Source organism: Salvelinus sp. IW2-2015, linkage group LG32 (assembly GCF_002910315.2).
Source record: "Salvelinus sp. IW2-2015 linkage group LG32, ASM291031v2, whole genome shotgun sequence".
In the NCBI taxonomy this organism is placed as follows: Eukaryota; Metazoa; Chordata; class Actinopteri; order Salmoniformes; family Salmonidae; genus Salvelinus; species Salvelinus sp. IW2-2015.
In genome coordinates, this window is record NC_036871.1 from 38,069,863 (window position 1) to 38,090,242 (window position 20,380).

Sequence of the window (20,380 nt, forward strand, 5' to 3'; positions counted from 1 at the left end):
CTGAGCTATTCTGGGATAAGAGAGCTGTCCTCCAAGGAGTGAATTGGGGTCAATTGGGCGCTAGCTCCAAAACCCAACATTAGCATCAATTTCGTGAACAAGTATAACATTACAAATATTTTCCGAGATAATGAATTGGTTCTCTGTAACATTGTATAGCTTTGGAATCGTGACGTTACCTACTTTCGAGGAAAATAGGCAGGTTTCTCGATATATGGTGCTTWYAAGACAACTGGGAACACGGACAAAACGAGGTTAAATCATGAGGTCAGTGATATTCAAATCGGAAAGTCTGAGCTTTAGAAAGAGRCTCGACTTCACGACTTAGAATTCTGAGTTGGATGACCGTTCAAAACGATTTTTTACATTCGGAGCTCGTTTTTTCCCGAGTTCCCAGTTGTCATGAACGCACTGAAGTCGGAGATTTCCGAGTTCCTCGTGATTTTAAACGCGGCATCACACTCCGACTTCGAGAAGGGATTGCATGACGATTAGTTTAGCAACCGCGTGACGCAGCATGACAACGTCAACCCGATTGGTCGACAGTCTGGGCGTTATACGTTTCTCAATTCTTGCCCAATGGGATTTCCATCTCTTCCGTTCTCTATTTCTATTTCCGAGTTTCGCGCTGTTTGATTCATGGGATATGTAGTACATTATACTGAACTCAGGWGCAACGTAATTTCACGCATTTCCAAGTTGACGAAATTACATATTTAGGCAAAAAATCATACACAAATATAAACCAAAAACACAACACACAGTAAAAAGTCCTTTACTGTAACATGTTCTGTTCTGTCACAAGTGAATAAGTACAGGGAAAAGAAAGACCCACAATCAGTGACTGCAGTAATGGTGCTGCATTGGATAGCAGGTGTTTTACAGGCTCCTGACCAATTCTTCCATTTTGTGTGTTTATTTTGTACGTTATGTTTCCGCCATAATTTCCTATGACCAAAAATAGTTTTTGGACATCAAAACAGCGATCACTAACCTCGATTAGGATGAAGATTACCACTAGAAAGAGTCAGAGGCTCAGGACAAACTGCTCACCGCGGACTCAGAAAAKAAAAAGGTGGCGTAAGAGTGGCCGACGTGCGGGCACCCTGACAAAGCTACATTGGCGAGTACATAAACTGCCTCTACCCTCTGTTCTATTGGCGAACGTACAGTCACTGGAGAACAAACAGGACGAGCTCCGTTCGAGACTATCCTATCAACGGGACATTAAGAACTGTAATATCGGAGTCGCGGCTGAATAAGGACATGGAAAATATATATAAAGCTGTTTTTTCGATGCATTGGCAGGACAGAACAGCAGCACCGGGTAAGCTCAAGGGAGGTGTGTWTTCTTTGTTAACAACATCTGGTACGCTATCTCTAATATTAAGGAATTCTCTACGTTCTGCTCACTGTAGACCGTGCTATTTAGCAAGAGAGTTTTCATATATTTTTTCGCAGCTATATACAACCACAAACCCGATACTGGCACTAAGACCGCATTCAACGAGCAGTATAGGGCCCAAAGCAAACAAGAAAATGCTCATCCAAAGGCGATGCAACTAGTGGCCGCTGATTTTAATGCAGTAAAACTGACATTCGTTTTACCTCATTTCGACCAGCAATGAAAAAAACTATAGATCACTTTTCGTCCACACACAGACACACATAMAAAGCTCTCCCTCGCCTTCCATTTTGCAAATCTGACCACAACTCYATACTCGTTATTCTTGCTTACAAGCAGAAATTATAACAGGAAGTACCAGTGACGCACTCAATACGGAAGTGGTCTGATGAAGCGGATGCTAAACTACAGGACTGTTTCGCTAGCGCAGACTGAAATAGGTACCGGGATTCATCCAATGGCATTGAGGAGTTTACCACCATCAGTTACCGGCTTCATTAATAAATGCATTGACGAAGTCGTCCCCACAGTGAACATATGTACATATCCGAACCAGAAGCCATGGATTACAGGCAACATCCGCACTGAGCTAAAGGCTAGATCAGCCCCTTTCAAGGAGCGGGACACTAATCCGGACACTTATAAGAAATCCCACTACGCAATCAAACAGGCAAAGCGTCAATACCGTACTAAGATCAAAACCTACTAAACCGGCTCTGATGATCGTCGGATGTGGCAGGGCTTGCAAACTATCATGAATAACAAAGAGAAACCCAGCCGCAAGCTGCCCAGTGACGCTGAGCCTATCAGACAAGCTAATTGCCTTCTATGCTCACTTCAAGGCAAGCAACACTGAACCATGCATAAGAGCACCAGCTGTTCCAGACAACTGTGTGATCTGGCTATCCTTAGCCGATGTGATTAAGTTTAAACAAGTTAACATTCACAAGGCCAGACGGATTACCAAGACGCGTAATCAGAGCATACGCAGACCAGCAGGCAAGTGTCTTCACTGACATTTTCAACCTCTCCCTGACCCAGTCTGTAATACCTACATGTTTCAAGCAGACCACCATAGTCCCTGTGCCCAAGAACACTCTCCCTGTCCAAGTCTGTAATACCAACATGTTTTAAGCAGACCACCATAGGTAACCWGCCTAAATGACTACAGACCCGTAGCACTCACATCTGTAGCCATGAAGTGCTTTGAAAGGCTGGTCATGGCTCACATCAACACCATTATCCCAGACACCCTGGACCCACTCCAATTCACATACCGCCCCAACAGATCCACAGATGAAGCAATCTCTATTGCATTCCACACTGAATTTCCCTCCCTGGACAAGAGGAACACTTATGTGAGAATGCTGTTCATTGATTACAGCTCAGTGTTCACCACCATAGTGCCTTTCAAGCTCATTACTAAGCTAAGGACCCTGGGACTGAACACCACCCTCCACAACTGGATCGTGAACTTCCTGACGGGCCGCCCCCAGGTGGTGAGGGTAGGCATCCGCCATGCTGACCCTCAAGACGATGGCCCCTCCTGTACTCCCTGTTCCCTGACGACTGCGTAGCCGCGCACGACTCCAGCACCATAATTAAGTTTTCAGACGACACGATGGTGGTAGGCCTGATCACCGATGACGATGAGACACCCTATAGGGAGGAGGTCAGAGACCTGGCAGTGTGATGCCAGAACAACAACCTCTCCCTCAACTTCAGCAAGACAAAGGAGCTGATCGTGGACTACAGGAAACGGAGGACTAAGCACGACCCCATTCACATCAACGGAGCTGTAGTGGAGCGGGTTGAGAGCGTCAAGTTCCCCGGGGTCTACATCACTGAGGATCTATCACGACAACACCTCTTCYCCCTCAGGAGGCTGAAAAGATTTGGCATGGGCCTGTCATGCCAAATAGTGTCCCCCGGCCAAAAAGTGTCCCCCTCTGCGTCCCAATGGGATTCGATGAGTTCTAGCTTCTGTTGCTAGGGCTGTTGCTAGAACTTAAAACATTCTGACCAGATTACGTAATGAACCAAAGCGTCCGTTGCTAGGTTGGTTGGTTGCTTGGCTCTATTTTACCTTGTAGCGTTCGCGAAGGAAGAAAGGAGGACGCGGGCAGTTCTAGTTCTATTTCATCTCAAAGCGCTTTCTGAGTTCGGGCAAAATGATTACTTCAGAATTGGTCTCCAAGGACRGTGTTTTTGACGGTGACAACCTGCGGACTATCTGCTGCTTCAGAGGACCGAAGAAAATGGAAAGAGAACACTCTTTCTTTACCACGTACAGTTGAAGTCGGAAGTTTACATACACTTAGGTTGGAGTCATTAAAACTTGTTTTTCAACCACTCCACAAATTTCTTGTTAACAAACTATAGTTTTGGCAAGTCGCTTAGGACATTTACTTTGTGCATGACACAAGTMATTTTTCCAACAATTGTTTACAGACAGATTATTTCACGTGTAATTTATTGTATTACAATTCCAGTGGGTCAGAAGTTAACATACACTAAGTTGACTGTGCCTTTAAACAGCTTGGAAAATTCCAGAAAATGATGTCATGGCTTTTGAAGCTTCTGATAGGCTAATTGACATCCTTTGAGTCAATTGGAGGTGTACCTGTGGATTTATTTCAAGGCCTACCTTCAAACTCAGTGCCTCTTTGCTTGACACCATGGGAAAATCAAAAGAAGTCTACAATTGTAGACCTCCAAAAGTCTGGTTCATCCTTGGGAGCATTTTCCAAACGCCTGAATGTACCACATTCATCTGTACAAACAATAGTACGCAAGTATAAACACCATGGGACCACGCAGCCGTCATACCGCTCAGGAAGGAGACGTGTTCTGTCTCCTAGAGATGAACGTACTTTGGTGCGAAAAGTGCAAATCAATCCCAGAACAACAGCAAAGGACCTTGTGAAGATGCTGGAGGCAACGGGTACAAAAGTATCTACAGTAAAACGAGTCCTATATCGACATAACCTGAAAGGCCGCTCAGCAAGGAAGAAGCCACTGCTCCAAATCGCCATAAAAAAGCCAGACAACGGTTTGCAACTGCACATGGGGACAAAGATCGTACTTTTTGGAGAAATGTCCTCTGGTCTGATGAAACAAAAATAGAACCTTTTAGCCATAATGACCATCGTTATGTTTGGAGGAAAAAGGGGAAGGTTTGTAAGCCGAAGAACACCATCCCAACCGTGAAGCACGGGGGTGGCAGCATCATGTTGTGGGGGTGCTTTCCTGCAGGAGGGACTGGTGCACTTCACAAAATAGATGGCATTATGACAGAGAAAAATTATGTGGATATATTGAAGCAAAATCTCAAGACATCAAGTCTTGAGTTAAAGAAGTTAAAGCTTGTTCGCAAATGGGTCTTCCAAATGGACAATGACCCCAAGCATACTTCCAAAGTTGTGGCAAAATGGCTTAAGAACAACAAAGTCAAGGTATTGGAGTGGCCATCACAAAACAGAGTTTAAATGTATTTGGCTAAGGTGTATGTAAACTTCCGACTTCAACTGTATGTGTCTTTATATAATAAACTATTGTTAAATATGAATAAATAATGTAAGCTGTTTTTAGATTGACATTGCTAGTATTGAGAATTTTCCAGAACATGTGTGTCAATTATTTATTTCAGACGTGCCAGCAAGACTACTGCACTCTATATATGCGCTGGGTCATTAGACACCATTAGACATGCACCTGTCTGGGGAGTGGACATGTCTGGTTATTTCTGTAACAGTGGTATGGCCTAATATTTACTGTTGCTATGGTCCTACATGAATGCACCTGTCTTAGGTGAGAACATGTCTGTATTTTTTAACTATTGGTGTGGCTCTAAAGGTTCCATGCCCTAATGTGAAACCAAACTAAAATGAGTGCAAGGCAAAAAGATAACGGTGGCTAAATGCCAGAGGGGATGAGTCATTAAGAGGAGTTACTACGTGTGTGACGTAAGGAGGAGAAATGTATAAGAAGTATGTGCCAAGACTGGAAAGTTAGTTGTTTTCATGAACCAGCTCGGCTTTTATTATATTGTAATAAAAGTCTATTTGAACTCACAGGCTCCGGTATTTGAGAGATATTATTGACTGAATAATTCCACGACACTAGCTACTGTACTTATAACGTTATACATTTACATTTACATTTTAGTCATTTAGCAGACGCTCTTATCCAGAGCGACTTACAGTAGAGTGCATACATGTTTATTACATTTTACATACTGAGACAAGGATATCCCTACCGGCCAAACCCTCCCTAACCCGGACGACGCTATGCCAATTGTGCATCGCCCCACGGACCTCCCGGTTGCGGCCGGCTGCGACAGAGCCTGGGCGTGAACCCAGAGACTCTGGTGGCGCAGCTAGCACTGCGATGCAGTGCCCTAGACCACTGCGCCACCCGGGAGATCACCTCTGCCTGCCTACCTCTGCCTGCCTAGTTCAGCTAGCCAGCTAGCTAGCCAGACATTTTTATTTAGCTAACGTCAGCTAGCTAAGTTAGCTACTGTAACTGTTATTGTAGCTTAATCTTTCTATGTAGCTTGCACTTCAATGGTATCCCCCCGAGAAGATTTTATTTTATTTTTCCAACCAGTAGACACCACTGATCTCGACAAGAGGCGCAACATTCAGAGAAATTCACAATTCAGGGTAACGTTAAGCAGTTGAACTTCTATTAGATAACTGGACGGATTTAGCTATGTACAACCATTTTTCAACAACATTTTCCCATCTAGCTAGTTGGTCATCTACATGTTGCTAGCTATTCATATAGTTCAGCGGAGGCTGCTGAGGGGAGGATGGCTCATAATGGAATGGAGTAAATGGGATGGTATCAAACACGTGGTATGTGGTTGATACCATTCCATTCACTCCATTCCTGCCATTTATTATGAGCCGTCCTCCCCTCAGCAGCCTCCATTGATATAGGTATATATCTGTCATATTGAAGTGTCTAGCTATAAGTTAAACCTGATCAATCAAATGGATAGGTGTAAGCAATTATGGTCATTCCAAATGTCCTTAACTAGGTGTCTTTGCTAGACTGACAGAGAGAGAGAGGCCCCACAGAGCCCCAGGACAGCAACACAATTAGACCCAACCAAATCATGAGAAAACAAAAAGATAATTACTTGACACATTGGAAAGAATTAACAAAAAAACTGAGCAAACTAGAATGCTATTTGGCCCTTAACATAGAGTACACAGTGGCAGAATACCTGACCACTGTGACTGACCCAAACTTAAGGAAAKCTTTGACTATGTACAGACTCAGTGAGCATAGCCTTGCTATTGAGAAAGGCCACCGTAGGCAGACATGGCTCTCAAGAGAAGACAGGCTATGTCTCTCTCTGTCAGCACACTGCCCACAAAATGAGCTGGAAACTGAGCTGCACTTCCCAACCTCCTGCCAAATGTATGACCATATTAGAGACCCATATTTCCCTCAGATTACACAAACTCCAATATCTACTGGGTGAAATACCACAGTGTGCCATAACAGCAGCAAGATTTGTGACCTGTTGCCACAAGAAAAGGGCAACCAGTGAAGAACAAACAAGAACAAACAAACAAACAAACAAGAACAAAATACAACCCATAATTATGTTTATTTATTATTCCATTTTGTACTTTCACTATTTGCACATTGTTACAACACTGTATATATACATAATATGACATTTGAAATGTCTTTATTCTTTTGGAACTTCTGTGAGTGTAATGTTTACTGTTAATTTTATATTGTTTATTTGACTGTTGTTTATTATCTACTTCACTCGCTTTGGCATTGTTAACAGGTGTTTCCCATGCCAATAAAGCTAGTTGAAATGAATTGAGAGTGGGGGGGGGGGGGGGGGGGGGGGGGGGGGGGGGGGGGGGGGGGGGGGGGGGGGGGGCTGAGAAAGAAAATATGAAAGTGAGAGAGGGACAGAGGAAGATTTCACGAGGAGAAAGACAGCAGTGGAAATGTACTTAGACTTTAGTATTTCAATAACTCTTCTCTTCCAACTTGTTAGGTAATCATACAGTATGTACCTACGGGGGAAGGATGGCCAGCCACACAGGAGTGTGATTTTTATTAAGGAGGAGAAAGAGGTTGTGCTGACCGAGATGCATGCTGGCCATTTCGGAGTGAAGCACATGATTGCCAAAATCAAGCTACGCTTCCTTCTTCTGACGGGGAATTGTCTAGGAGGTGGACAGCCGGGCAAGTGAAATAACCTTTTGTTTATCAATCACATTCTATTATATCAGAAAATAGTATGTTTTCAATGAATGTCATATCAGAGAGCACACAATGTTTCAATGTGTTACTTTGTGCTTATAGGTCATTACCCTGTCTAGCCTGCCAGAAGTTTGAGAGGGTGAAGAATGTGGCGCCGGAGTTGAAGCCCATCAAAGTTGTTTCACCATGACACATGATCGGTAAGGGTCCTAATAGACTTGGCACTCCGGTACCGCTTGCCATGTGGTGGTATAGAGAACAGTCTATGACTGGGGTGGCTGGGGTCTTTGACAATTTTTAGGTCCTTCCTCTGACTGCCTGGTATAGAGGTCCTGGATGGCAGGGAGCTTAGCGCCAGTGATGTACTGGGCCGTACGCACTGCCCTCTGTAGTGCCTTGCGGTCGGAGGCTGAGCAATTGCCGTACCAGGCAGTGATGCAACCAGTCAGGATGCTCTCGATGTTGCAGCTGTAGAACCTTTTGAGGATCTCAGGACCCATGYCRCGTCACTGGTGCTTCCTGCTTTAATTTTTGCTTGTAAGCAGGAATCAGGAGGATAGAGTTGTGGTCGGATTTACCAAAGTGCATACAACCCAGTATATCACTTGGGCCGAGCTTCYTGCCATCCAGGACCTCTATACCAGGCGATGTCAGAGGAAGACCCTAAAAATTGTCAAAGACTCCAGTCACCCAAGTCTCTCTGCTACTGCACAGCAAGCGGTACCGGTGCACCAAGTCTGGAACCAACAGGACTCTGAAAAGCTTATACCTCCAAGCCTTGAACAAGCATTTTCGCACACCACAATAACACTGCTAAACATGTGTATGTGACCAATAAAGATTTGATTTGATAAATAGCTACCCGGACTATCTGCATTGACCCTTTTTGCACTAACTTTGACTCATTAAATAAACTGCTGTTACTGTTTATTATCTGTCACTTTATTCTAGTTATATGTACATATCTACCTAAATGACCTCGTACACCTGCGGTTTGACACGGTACTGGTTCCCAGTGTACACTGAGTGTACAAAACATTAGAAACACTGTTTAGCCGCATCAAATGAAGCAGAACACACCAGTTCATTTGATGCGGCTAACAGCCAGCAGGTGGCAGCACGGAGTCAAATGAATGACTGCATAATTGTCTGTCTCTCACTGTCTTTTCTTCGTCAGGATTGGGCAGGTTGAACTGTAAACTCCTCAAAATGGTCTGGACAAATACAAATGGAACATCTTCCAGTTCGATAAAATAACATGTTGGTAATTCTCTAATCTACATTTAAGACATTTACATTTTACATTTAAGTGATTTAGCAGACGCTCTTATCCAGAGCGACTTACAAATTGGAAAGTTCATACATATTCATCCTGGTCCCCCGTGGGGAATGAACCACAAACCCTGGCGTTGCAAGCGCCATGCTCTACCAACTGAGCCACAAGGGATCTACTAATCAGCATATGCATTTTTATTTATTTATTCTTTTATAATGAAAAAGCACTTTACAAATGTAATAAATTAGTCTTTCTCCGTGTGTCTCAGTGCAGGCTAATAGCATTCCTCAGTGCTGTTTCATTCTCATGCAACATTGCCTGTATACAAAACAATACTTCAGTCTCTCAAAGTCAACATGGAAATGTTGTATTAGCATTGGATAGTTTTGACCAAAAGTTTTGTCCCATATGTAAAATGTATGCAAGCATGACTGTAAGCATCTGCTAAATGGCAATATGTACTGAACAAAAATATAACGCAACATGTAAAGTGTGGGTCCATGTTTCATGAGCTGAAATAAAAGATCCCAGAAATGTTCCATAAACACAAAAATCTTATTTCTCTAACATCCTGTTAGTGAGCATTTCTCTACTTTGCCAGATAATCCATCCACCTGACAGGTGTGGCCATATCAAGAAGCTGATTAAACAGCATGATCATTACACACAGGTGGCACCTAAAAGGCCACTCTAAAATGTGCATTTTGTCACACAACACAATGCTAAAACAGATGTGTCAGTTTTGAGGGAGTGTGCAATTGGCATGCTGACTGCAGGCAATGCTGCCAGAGCTGTTTCCAGAGAATTTAATGTTAATTTCTCTACCATAAGCCACCTCCATCGTAATTTTTGATAATTTTGGCTTCACAACCGCAGACCACGTGTAAACCACGCCAGCCAAGGACTCCACATCCGGGTTCTTCACCTGCGGGATCATCTGAGACCAGCCACCCAGACAGCTGATGAAACTGAGGAGTATTTCTATCTGAATAAAGCCTTTTTGTGTACATATAACTAGAAAATAAAGTGACGATAATAAACAGTAACAGCAGTTTATGTAATGCAGTAAAGTTAGTGCAAAAAGGGTCAATGCAGATAGTCCCGGTAGCTATTCTGGTTAACTAACTATTTATCAAATCACATCTTTATTGGTCGCATCACACTGATAGCAGATGTTATTGTGGGTGAGCAAAATGCTTGTTCATTGAGTCTTATGGCTTGGAGGTAGAAGCTTTTCAGGGTCCTGTTGGTTCCAGACCCACCCCAGTGGGTGGGCCTATGCCCTCCCAGGCCCACACGTGGCTGTGCCCCTGCCCAGTCATGTGAAATCCATAGATTAAGGCCTAATGAATTTATTTAAATTGACTGATTTTCTTTATATCAACTGTAACTGCGTTTATATTTTTGTTCAGAATATTATTATATATTGTCTCCAAAGAGGTGTATTCTGAACATAAACAGCATACAAAATCTATCTACAGTATACATTCTGAACACGAACGAGGATGTCAAACATGTAAAAGTGGTATTGGAGGCTAAATCTAAACACACATTCTCCTGCGGACAGACTCAGGGACATGATAGTTTGTCAGTTTCTTAGCAACAACATCTCCTGGCTTAGCCTTATCACCTCCAGCAAGGCCTGCTGGTCTTTCTCTCACATGACCTTTGCCCCCTCCATCTTCTCCGTCAGGGCCTGTTTAGTGAAGTTTAGATCGTACCGGTAAACACACGATAAGCTCTGGTTTGAGTTATTGTACAGACATTGTAGCCTGGGAGGTACCTAGATGAAACTAAGTCAGGCTTTGGTTTTTTATTTATGTTTTGAGGTTGGACTTTAGCACGTAGGTCGCACCGATTGGTGTCACCTCGTCAGTCAGTGTGTTAAACCTGTGTTGTCCCAGGTGCTATTTAGGAGTGGCTGGCCCAGTGCTCCAGTTGAGCGTGAGAGATGTTAAGGAGAGCTACACTATGTCAGCTGTGGTGCGAGTTCAACCTATTTACGTGAGAAAGAAGCCTGTGCTTTGGTGTTTCTTCAGTTCTTTTTACTCCCTGTCCTAAATTGTGGTTTTTCTTATAGTTTGTCATGGTGGGTGTCTTTAAGAACCCCTATCTGTTTTATTTGGTTGGCATTGATTTTCTTTGTTGTGAGCGTCATTTTGAGTTTGTCTTGTGGGAACGTTACATCTTGGAGAAGTAAGCCTTATCCGAGCCAGAACAGTCCATAGGGACTGGAGCCCATCTCCTGTTTCTGTAGTGTGAGGCAGTGTGCTTTACAAGTACACCCCCTGGACAGGAGGCTTGTACCCAGAGGGAGGAACTCACTGGGAACGGATGTCAGTTCAACATTTGAGTTGTCAACTAACATGAAATCAACCAAAAAAGGTCCCCCTTTATTGGCTTTAGGTTTAAAATTGGTTGAAAATAGATAAGTCCCTTCAGGTTTTCCATATTGATTCAGCGTCATCACGTTGGTTGTTTTGGTTGAAACGACATGGAAACAACGCTGATTCAACCTGTTTTTTGCCCAGTGGGAAGCTTTACTGCTAAGCAGGCAGGCACCCTGTGGTCCACACACCTTTTGGGCTACCTTGCACTGGCACACTGTGGTCCACACCTTCTGGGCTACCTTGCCCTGGCACACATCACAGTGAGGGACACCACGGGGTCAGCAGCACTGCCATCAACAGGTTACAGCACGCCCCGGACGACTTTCCTGTAAGACCAAGCCACGTTGYCGAGGGGAACAGGGGTAGCGTTGAATGACAAAGATTATATTCCTTAGTTCTGAGTTACTATGGAAACAGAGAGAGACAAGTTCCATAAGCTTCAGGTGGAAGGATCCTTTTTTTATGTCCCAAAAAAAGCTGAGAAATCTGGACCTGCTAAATCTAAAAAATGGACAGAAAAAATATACACCAGAAAGGTTCCTTTAGGTTATGAGTTTGTTTATTTGAAACAAAACCCCATCTAAATATGTCATCATTCAAACTTAACAATACATACCATTATACGTTTTGGGTACATAAAAAAAAGAAGAAATGATTGAATGGGAAATAGTTTGGAACACGGCTATATTTAAGTGCAAAATAGTATATTAAACTAGGGAAATGTACAGTACATAGAGTTCTATGTGGAACATGGAATGTGATGCATAGATTTAAGACCAACTCATGGAATGTCTGTAGTGTGGGGCTATGGTCATAGCGACAGAAGCCGGACTAAAATAATCATTCAAATATAGTAGCAGATATACATGCAGATCATTTGGTATGAGGCTACTGTGCAATAGTTGTATTTGAAAGGGACGGTTTTCCCCGGACACAGATTAAAGCTAAATACTGAACTAAAATGCTATTTTCTCAATGGAGATTCTCCATTGTTTTTAGTCCAGGGTTAGGCTTAATCTGTGTCYGGGAAACTGGCCTAAAACGTTTTGGAGGGACAGTCACTAGACTTCCATTATTCATGAAGAGGTTTAGACATTACTACACACCTGATTTAGCTCATGTATAGGCAATAAGGTGTTCAATGTACAGGCTGCGTGCAAGTTGCAAAACAGGTTTGTACAATCCATTTTAAGACGACTCTCTTCACACGTAAGAGAACCATTAGTATTTATATAGTATAMATATATAGTATATAGTATCTGCATCTGTCTGTAGCTTCGCATCGCAGTACAACAAGACGGTTGTTGAGTGTCTATAAGATTAACTTCAAAATGGAATCTCCCTATAACACACGTTCTATTGTGTCTACTATGTTGTTGTTACTTATAACCTGGGTGGTTCCAGCCCTGAATGCTGATTGGCTGACAGCCGTGGTATATCAGACTGTATACCACGGGTATGACGAAACATTTGTTTTTACTGCTCTAATTACTTAGGTAACCAGTTTTTTTTTTTAAGGCACCTTGGGGGTTTGTGGTATATGGCCAATATACCACGGCTAAGGACTGTGTCCAGGCACTCCGCGTTGCATCGTGTRTAAGAACAGCCCTTAGCCACGGTATACTGGCCGTATACCACACCCCCTCGGGCCTTATTGGTTAATCATAGTCAGCTGTTAATGATAAATATCCCTTTAAGTATGGGGCTAAAAACTATAGAATTATTGCAGGTGCAGAAAACCTGTATCACCATCTTAATAACCAAATATACTGCAAAAATGAATCACAATCTTTACCATTTTCAACGTTATGAAATAATTGAGAAAATACTGGAATGGACATTCTTTAAACACATATTTTGTTGATTAAATGTATTCATAGTAGGGAGGGACTCTATACATCGTTGGTAGTCTCATTAGAAAGGGAAGATGGGGAGGGGGGATCATTTCTCCTAATCAAATGTCTGATGGGTTAGCATCATGGCTTATGATCAGGGGCCAGAGTTTTCCCTCACCAGAAAAACTCCGGGCCTTTGTTCTGAATCTAATGACAGCTGGTATATAAGACCGTTGTCTGTACCAAACCAGACTGGCCTCGGGGCATGACCAGGTCAGTGATACTAGAAGCCAGGCTGGCCTCGGGGCGTGACCAGGTCAGTGATACTAGAAGCCAGGCTGGCCTCGGGGCATGACCAGGTCAGTGATACTAGAAGCCAGGCTGGCCTCGGGGCATAACCAGGTCGGTGATACTAGAAGCCAGGCTGGCCTCGGGGCATAACCAGGTCAGTGATACTAGAAGCCAGGCTGGCCTCAGGGCATGACCAGGTCAGTGATACTAGAAGCCAGGCTGGCCTCAGGGCATGACGAGGCTGTCCTTCTCCTTCTCTATCCCCCTGACCAGCTCCTCCACCCAGTGCACCTCAGACGCCACCTGTTCTGCCAGGACCTCGTAACGGTTCTCCAGACGGCCAAACTTCCTCTTGAGGGCGTTAGCAGCCAGCATGGTGGCGCGTGCGTCCTCCTGACTCTGCCTGCGCTGGGCCTGGGTACGCTGCAGCTCCTGGCGGATGTGACCCAGGTCGCTGGCGATGCTCTGGTTCTCCTCCTTGTACCAGCCCTCCTTCTCCTCGTAGATAGACAGGAGAGCAGCCACGTCCTCCCGGCACGACCTGGAGAAGTCAGGTTAGAATGTATGGAATGCGTATGTTGTATCCAATACATGCATTTTTTATAATCAAATTAAAATGAATCCATCCATCCATCTATCTATTCGTCCCTCCCTCTCACCTCTGGTTTTGTTCCAGGTCTCTCAGCCCCTCCTCAGCAGCAGCGATCTCCTCCAGCACCTGGGAGAAGCGTTCGAAGTTGACGTAGGTGTTGTTGGGGGGCATGGAGGAGTGGGACTTGATAGTATACTCCTTTAGACGCGTGGTCTTCAGACGCCTGCGCTCCGGCTTCTTCCCGCTCTCCTCCTGGCGCACGTTCCGCCTCTTGATCACCTGGGAGGAGGAGCGTTAATGGATAGTAGATAAAGGGGGTCAAAAACCATCAGTAAAGAGTCACAGTAAACCATCAGTAAAGAGTCACAGTAAAACCATCAGTAAAGGGTCACAATAAACCATCAGTAAAGCGTCAGCAGTAAACCATCAGTAAAGCGTCACAGTAAACCATCAGTAAAGCGTCACAGTAAACCATCAGTAAAGCGTCACAGTAAACATCAGTAAGCGTCACAAAGACATCAGTAAAGCTCACAGTAAACATCAGTAAAGCTCACAGTAAACATCAGTAAAGCGTCACAGTAAACCACCAGTAAAGGGTCACAGTAAACCATCAGTAAAGGGTCACAGTAAACCATCAGTAAAGCGTCACAGTAAACCATCAGTAAAGGGTCACAGTAAACCATCAGTAAAGCGTCACAGTAAAGCGTCACGTAAAGCGTACCGTAAAGCGTCCAGTAAACCATCAGTAAAGCGTCACAGTAAACCATCAGTAAGCGTCACAGTAAACATCAGTAAAGCGTCACAGTAAACCATCAGTAAAGCGTCACAGTAAACCATCAGTAAAGCGTCACAGAACATCAGTAAAGGTCACAGTAAACCATCAGTAAAGCGTCCCAGTAAACCATCAGTAAAGCGTCACAGTAAACATCAGTAAAGCGTCACAGTAAACCATCAGTAAAGCGTCACAGTAAACCATCAGTAAAGCGTGCTACAGTAACGGTCACAGTAACCATCAGTAAAGGGGTAAACAGTAAAACATCAGTAAAGGGTCACAGTAACATCAGTAAAGCGTCACAGTAAAGCGCTCAGTAAAAGGGTCACAGTAAAACATCAGTAAAGGGTCAACAGTAAACATAGTAAAGCGTCAGTAACATCAGTAAAGGGTCACAGTAACGCATCAGTAAAGCGTCAGTAAACCATCAGTTAAAGCGTCAAAGAGTAACCATCAGTAGGCTCACAGTACACATCAGTAAAGGTGCGACAGTAAACCACAGTAAACCATCAGTAAAGCGTCACAGTAAACCATCAGTAAAGCGTCACAGTAAACCATCAGTAAAGCGGCAGTAAACTAGGTGCTAAAAGCCAACAGTTGCTTTATAAGTGGAAGAGGGCAAAGGGATAGTCCCACATTTGGGATGAGTAAGATGTAAAATATGTGTGAGATGGCGAGAGATGTCTACCTTGATCCAGGGATGCTGAAGGCTGTCATCGATGGTCATCCTCTTCCTGGAGAAATAAGAGATGAAAAATAATCAATTATTACTTTCTGCTTTACTGTCATGCCTTAGTAATTGCAATAATATAATTTCCACTGAAGACCAAAGTTCTCCAAGGCTATGGTGCGGATTCAGTAAACGTTCATCTTTTGCTAGAGTCCCTACAATGATATATTAACTAACAAGACAAACAAAAGCAAATAGTTACTGTCATGTCCCTGTGTTGTTCTAATTATTCCCAGGCCTGTTGTATCCACAGTAAACCAGCCTTACTTGGGATCCTTGACCAGCAGGCGTCTGATGAAGTCCTTGGCCAGCTCACTGGTATTGCTGAAGTACTCCTCGTCAAAGTCATAGTTGACAGCAGAGATGTTGGTCAGAGTCTCCTGCTTGGTCTCCCCCAGGAACGGAGAGGCACCACTCAAACTGAGGAAGACCAACAGCATGTTGAGAACACTCAACCTAAGGTTAAACAAGTGGTATCGTACCATCTTTYAGGCCATGGCCAAATATTAAATACAATCTCTTATTTGCTATTTCATCATGTAAATGATTGGATTGCTCAGAAATAACATTCACTTGTGTAGTTCTCCATTTTGTAAAACAGGTACAGAATATGATAAAAAATGTCTGTAGATTTAGAAATAATCTAACAATGTTTGACACGGTTTATGTCGCTCAACTGACACCATTATAATGTGAAGCAGTACTTACAGAATGTATGTGATAACTCCAATACTCCTGGAGAAACAAGAGGACATCAAATTAGTGAGATTTACCTTAAGGGTAAAGAAAAACAAGAAAAACAACAATAACAAAAAGTTCTCAAAATCAGAAAAACATTTAAAATAATCTTAGTTTATTTTACCACATGTCAGCCTCCAGTCCGAGGGGTTCATAGTTGACTATCTCTGGAGCTGTAAAACAAGCAGGATTATTAGAACCCAGATGGTCTTCAGGCAGATCTCAACACACAGACCTCCACTTATTAAAACAAATATGAAGGAATATTTTCCCCATTCCATAACATTAAACTCATTGTGGAATTATTTTAATTTTAAAGCTATACGGGCCACCCGAGTGGCGCAGCTGTCTGAGGCACTGCATCGCAGTGTTGCGGCTTCACTACAGACCTGGGGTTCAACCCCAGGCTGTGTCACAACCCCAGGCTGTGTCACAACCCCAGGCTGTGTCACAACCGGACATGACCGTGTGTCCCATATGGAGGCAGACAATTGGCCCAGCGTTGTCCGGGTTAGGGGAAGGTTTGGCCCGGGGGGGGGCTTTACTTGGCTCATCGTGCTCTAGCGACTCCTTGTGGCGGGCCGGGCGCCTGCAGGCTGACTTCGGTCCTCAGTTGAGCGGTGTTTCCTCCGACACATTGGTGCGGCTGGCTTCCGGGTTAAGCAGGCGGATGAAAAGAAGCGTGGCTTGGTGAGTCATATTTCGGAGGACGCATGACTCAACCTTAACCTCTCCCGAGCCCGTTGGGGAGTTGCAGCRATGAGACAAGATAGAAATCACGAAATTTGGGAGAAAAASGAGTTCAAATAACRAAAAATTTAAAATAATAGTATGTTTTAATAATAGTATGTTTTAATAAGGAAAATGTATATGTAGGAGCGTCTCACACACATAACAAAATATACGTGGAACACTTAATTGCTATTATTATTAATACATATTACAAACATATCTCTATGGTCTCACCAACAAACTCTGGCGTTCCAAAGATATTCTTAAACTCATTTCCAGCTTTGATCTGATGAGCGATGCCAAAGTCGATGAGTTTGATCCTGGGGTTGGGGACGTTCTTATCAAGCAGCATGATGTTCTCTGGCTACGGCACAAACAAACATTTCACAATGCAGATAATAATACAATACAGATGTTTTTTTTAAAGACACCAAACTTTATATTTCTCAAATGCTGGAAATCTTTTGGAYGTTTTCACTGACGTTCCAATGACTCAAAACAGTCTATCAAGTTATACATTGAGTGAGGAGTCGGAGCGCTCCAGTAAGAGTTTAAAGGAATACGTCAAGTCAAGATGGAACTTTAGTTTACAATGCCAGCCTGGCTTCTCTTTTCCCAGCCTCCACCCTACCCACCTTCAGGTCAAAGTGAGCGATGCGTTTGGAGTGTAGATAGTGGACCCCGTCCAGGATCTGTTTGAGGAACTGTGTGGCCTCCTCCTCTGTTAGAGACTCCTTCTCTGCYAGGAAGTCRAATAGTTCCCCTCCAGACACTCTGGAATACACCACAGAACAGTATTCAAAAAGTATTCTATTTTTATCAATATACTGTTTGAGTACAGGTCTGGGCCTGTATTCAGAACGAGTCTCAGACGAATGCTGCTTTAGGATCAGTTTAGCCTTTTAGATCATAGTGAATCAGATTACAAGGACAGGGGGGGGGGGGCTGATCCTAGATCAACCCCAAATATCAACTGGTGTAGCTCTACTCACAGCTCCAGGATGAGGATGACGTCCGTCTTGTTCTCGAAGATGTCGTGCAGCGTGATGATGTTGCTGTGCTGGATCTCTCTCAGAATGTTCACCTTGAATTTCATTTGATTTATTTGATTATTAAAAAAGGCATATAAAGCTGGTCCAGCCAGTACATACAATGATTGAGGATAAAACGCAAAGCCTGAATTCTTATTTCCATTGTGGTTCTCTCACCTCCCTCTCGATCTCCTCGCGGCTCACGCCCCGGCGGCTGGACGACAGGCGACGCTTCTTGATTAACTTGGCGGCGTACTCCGAGCCAGAACTCTTGTCTTTACACTTCCGTACGATGGCGAATTGTCCACTAGGAGAGGTAATGAGGATGATGATGATAGATAGTATAATATGTACATAAACATAGGAAACAAGAAAGAGTGACTGGGCCAAATTCAGATAGCTAATCTGGGGAAAATCCTGATTTAAAGCGATAAATTCTTGACAACAAATTGTATAGGCTAGTGTTCACTGGAAGCATTGCAACACACTGGCTGKCCGTTTCATTTCATGTAATAAGATAAAGACCTTTTTTTTTTTTATTATAAACATTTACACCTAACATCAGAGGGTGAGGGTTAGGGCCATTCCCCCCAGAAATGTCCAAGAACTTGCAGGTGCCTTGGTGGTAGAGTGGGGTAACATCTCACAGCAAGAACTGGCAAATCTTGTGCAGTCCATGAGGAGATGCACTGCAGTACTTAATGTAGCTGGTGGCCACACCAGATACTGACTGTTACTTTTGATTTTGACCCCCCTTTGTTCAGGGACACATTATTCCATTTTTGTTAGTCACATGTCTATAGAACTTGTTCAGTTTACATCTCAGTTGTTGAATCTTATGTTCATACAAATATTTACACATTTTAAGTTTGCTGAAAACAAACGCAGTTGACAGTGGGGGGACTTTTCTTTTTTTGCTGAATTCATAAATACTGCATTCCTGAGGGTCTATCTGTTCCTAAAGTTAAGTCTACAGCGCCTCTCTATCTGCACAGAACTGAATGTTCTGCTCTGCCATTTAATGTACGTCTGCAAGCCCTTTCTGAGCAAACTCAGCCCCCCCCAGCAAGACCATACCTAGAGCCATAGAGGAAACAAACAGCTAGACTACACCTAACAAACAGCTAGACTACGCCTAAAACAGCTCATAAACAGCTAGACAAAACCTAGGGGCATAAAGAGGAAATAAACGCATAGAAAGGCAATGATGTCATTCTTCTTCTGCTGCAACACTGCAGAAAACAAAACTACTTCCATATAAAGGTAGGAAATCAGGTTTATTGTGTCCCAAATGGCACCCTATTCATTTTATAGTGCACTACTTTAGCCCTATGGTCTCTGATCTAAAGTAGTGCGCTATGTAGGGAATAGGTTACCATTTGGAACAAATACAGGTTTAATCCTGTAGAAACACATGACTCATTCTAGTGTTCCGGCTCTGTTTAGTTTATAAGGACTTGTTATTAAAAACACAGAGCAGGCTTGCATAACAGGACAGAGAGCTCTACACTGTTGAATAAACAGTCCCACAAATACACTGGGAATTTGCCAACGGATGTTTTCATCCAGCTATGTGATTTCAAGTCAACTAAGTGGTATTTGGATTGTATCATTAGGAGAGCCCAACAAACAATATTTAAGATCTTTGTAGAAATATAGTGCTTCACTTGACATACAATAGTTACTAAAGGTGGGGGCCTCCCGAGTGGTGCAGTGGTCTAAGGTACTGCATTGCAGTGCTAGCTGTGCCACTAGAGATTCTGAGTCTCCCGGCCACAACCGGGAGACTCATGGGGCGGTGCACAATTGGCCCAGCGTCATCCGAGTTAGGCCGGCAGGGATGTCCTTGTCCCATYGCGCACTAGCGACTCCTGTTGCGACATGGTCGCCAGGGGTACAGTGTTCCCTCCGACACATTGGTAGGCCTGGCTTCCGGGTTAATMGGGTATTGTGTAAAGATGCAGTGCGGCTTGGTTGGGTTGTGTTTCGGAGGACGCACGGCTCTCGACCTTCACCTCTCCYGAGTCCGTACGGGAGTTGCAGCGATGTGACAAGACTAACTACCAATTGGATACAACGAAATTGGGGAGAGAAAGGGGTAAATCAAATAAAAAAACTATTAAAAAATGTAGTTAAAAGTGAAGAGAGATCTGTACTCATTAGAGTACGCTCCTGCTGTTTTCAACTCTCTAGAGACAGCAGGAGCGGTAGAGATACTCTTAATGATCGGCTATGAAAAGCCAACTGACATTTACTCCTGAGGTGCTGACTTGCTGCAGCCTCGACAACTACTGTGATTATTATTATTTGACCATGCTGGTCATTTATGAACATTTGAACATCTT

The 20,380-nt window shown here is 43.6% G+C and overlaps 1 protein-coding gene and 1 pseudogene across 1 annotated transcript; both read right to left on the reverse strand.

Moving 5' to 3' along the window:
* Positions 1–13,425: 13,425 nt before the first annotated feature.
* LOC111956725 (death-associated protein kinase 3) lies at positions 13,426–18,338 on the reverse strand. The gene is made up of 10 exons (XM_023977276.2): positions 18,213–18,338; positions 17,997–18,088; positions 17,640–17,778; positions 17,239–17,368; positions 16,397–16,445; positions 16,243–16,269; positions 15,802–15,954; positions 15,493–15,538; positions 14,100–14,311; positions 13,426–13,981 (listed from the first exon to the last, which is right to left on the reverse strand). Exons 4-10 carry the CDS (start codon positions 17,354–17,356, stop codon positions 13,666–13,668), a joined length of 921 nt encoding a protein of 306 aa, XP_023833044.2. The 5' UTR covers positions 17,357–17,368; positions 17,640–17,778; positions 17,997–18,088; positions 18,213–18,338; the 3' UTR covers positions 13,426–13,665.
* The window catches only part of LOC111956727 (death-associated protein kinase 3-like), a 13,835-nt pseudogene continuing 11,046 nt past the window's right edge, over positions 17,592–20,380 (reverse strand).

Coding starts and splice junctions, on each gene's coding strand:
- LOC111956725 (XM_023977276.2), bottom strand. CDS start 17,356: ATGCTGCTTGATAAGAACGTCCCCAACCCCAGGATCAAACTCATCGAC. Junction 15,539..15,801: donor CTGCTGGTCAAGGATCCCAA/GTAAGGCTGGTT, acceptor TTATTTCTCCAG/GAAGAGGATGACCATCGATG. Junction 13,982..14,099: donor GACCTGGAACAAAACCAGAG/GTGAGAGGGAGG, acceptor TGACTTCTCCAG/GTCGTGCCGGGAGGACGTGG.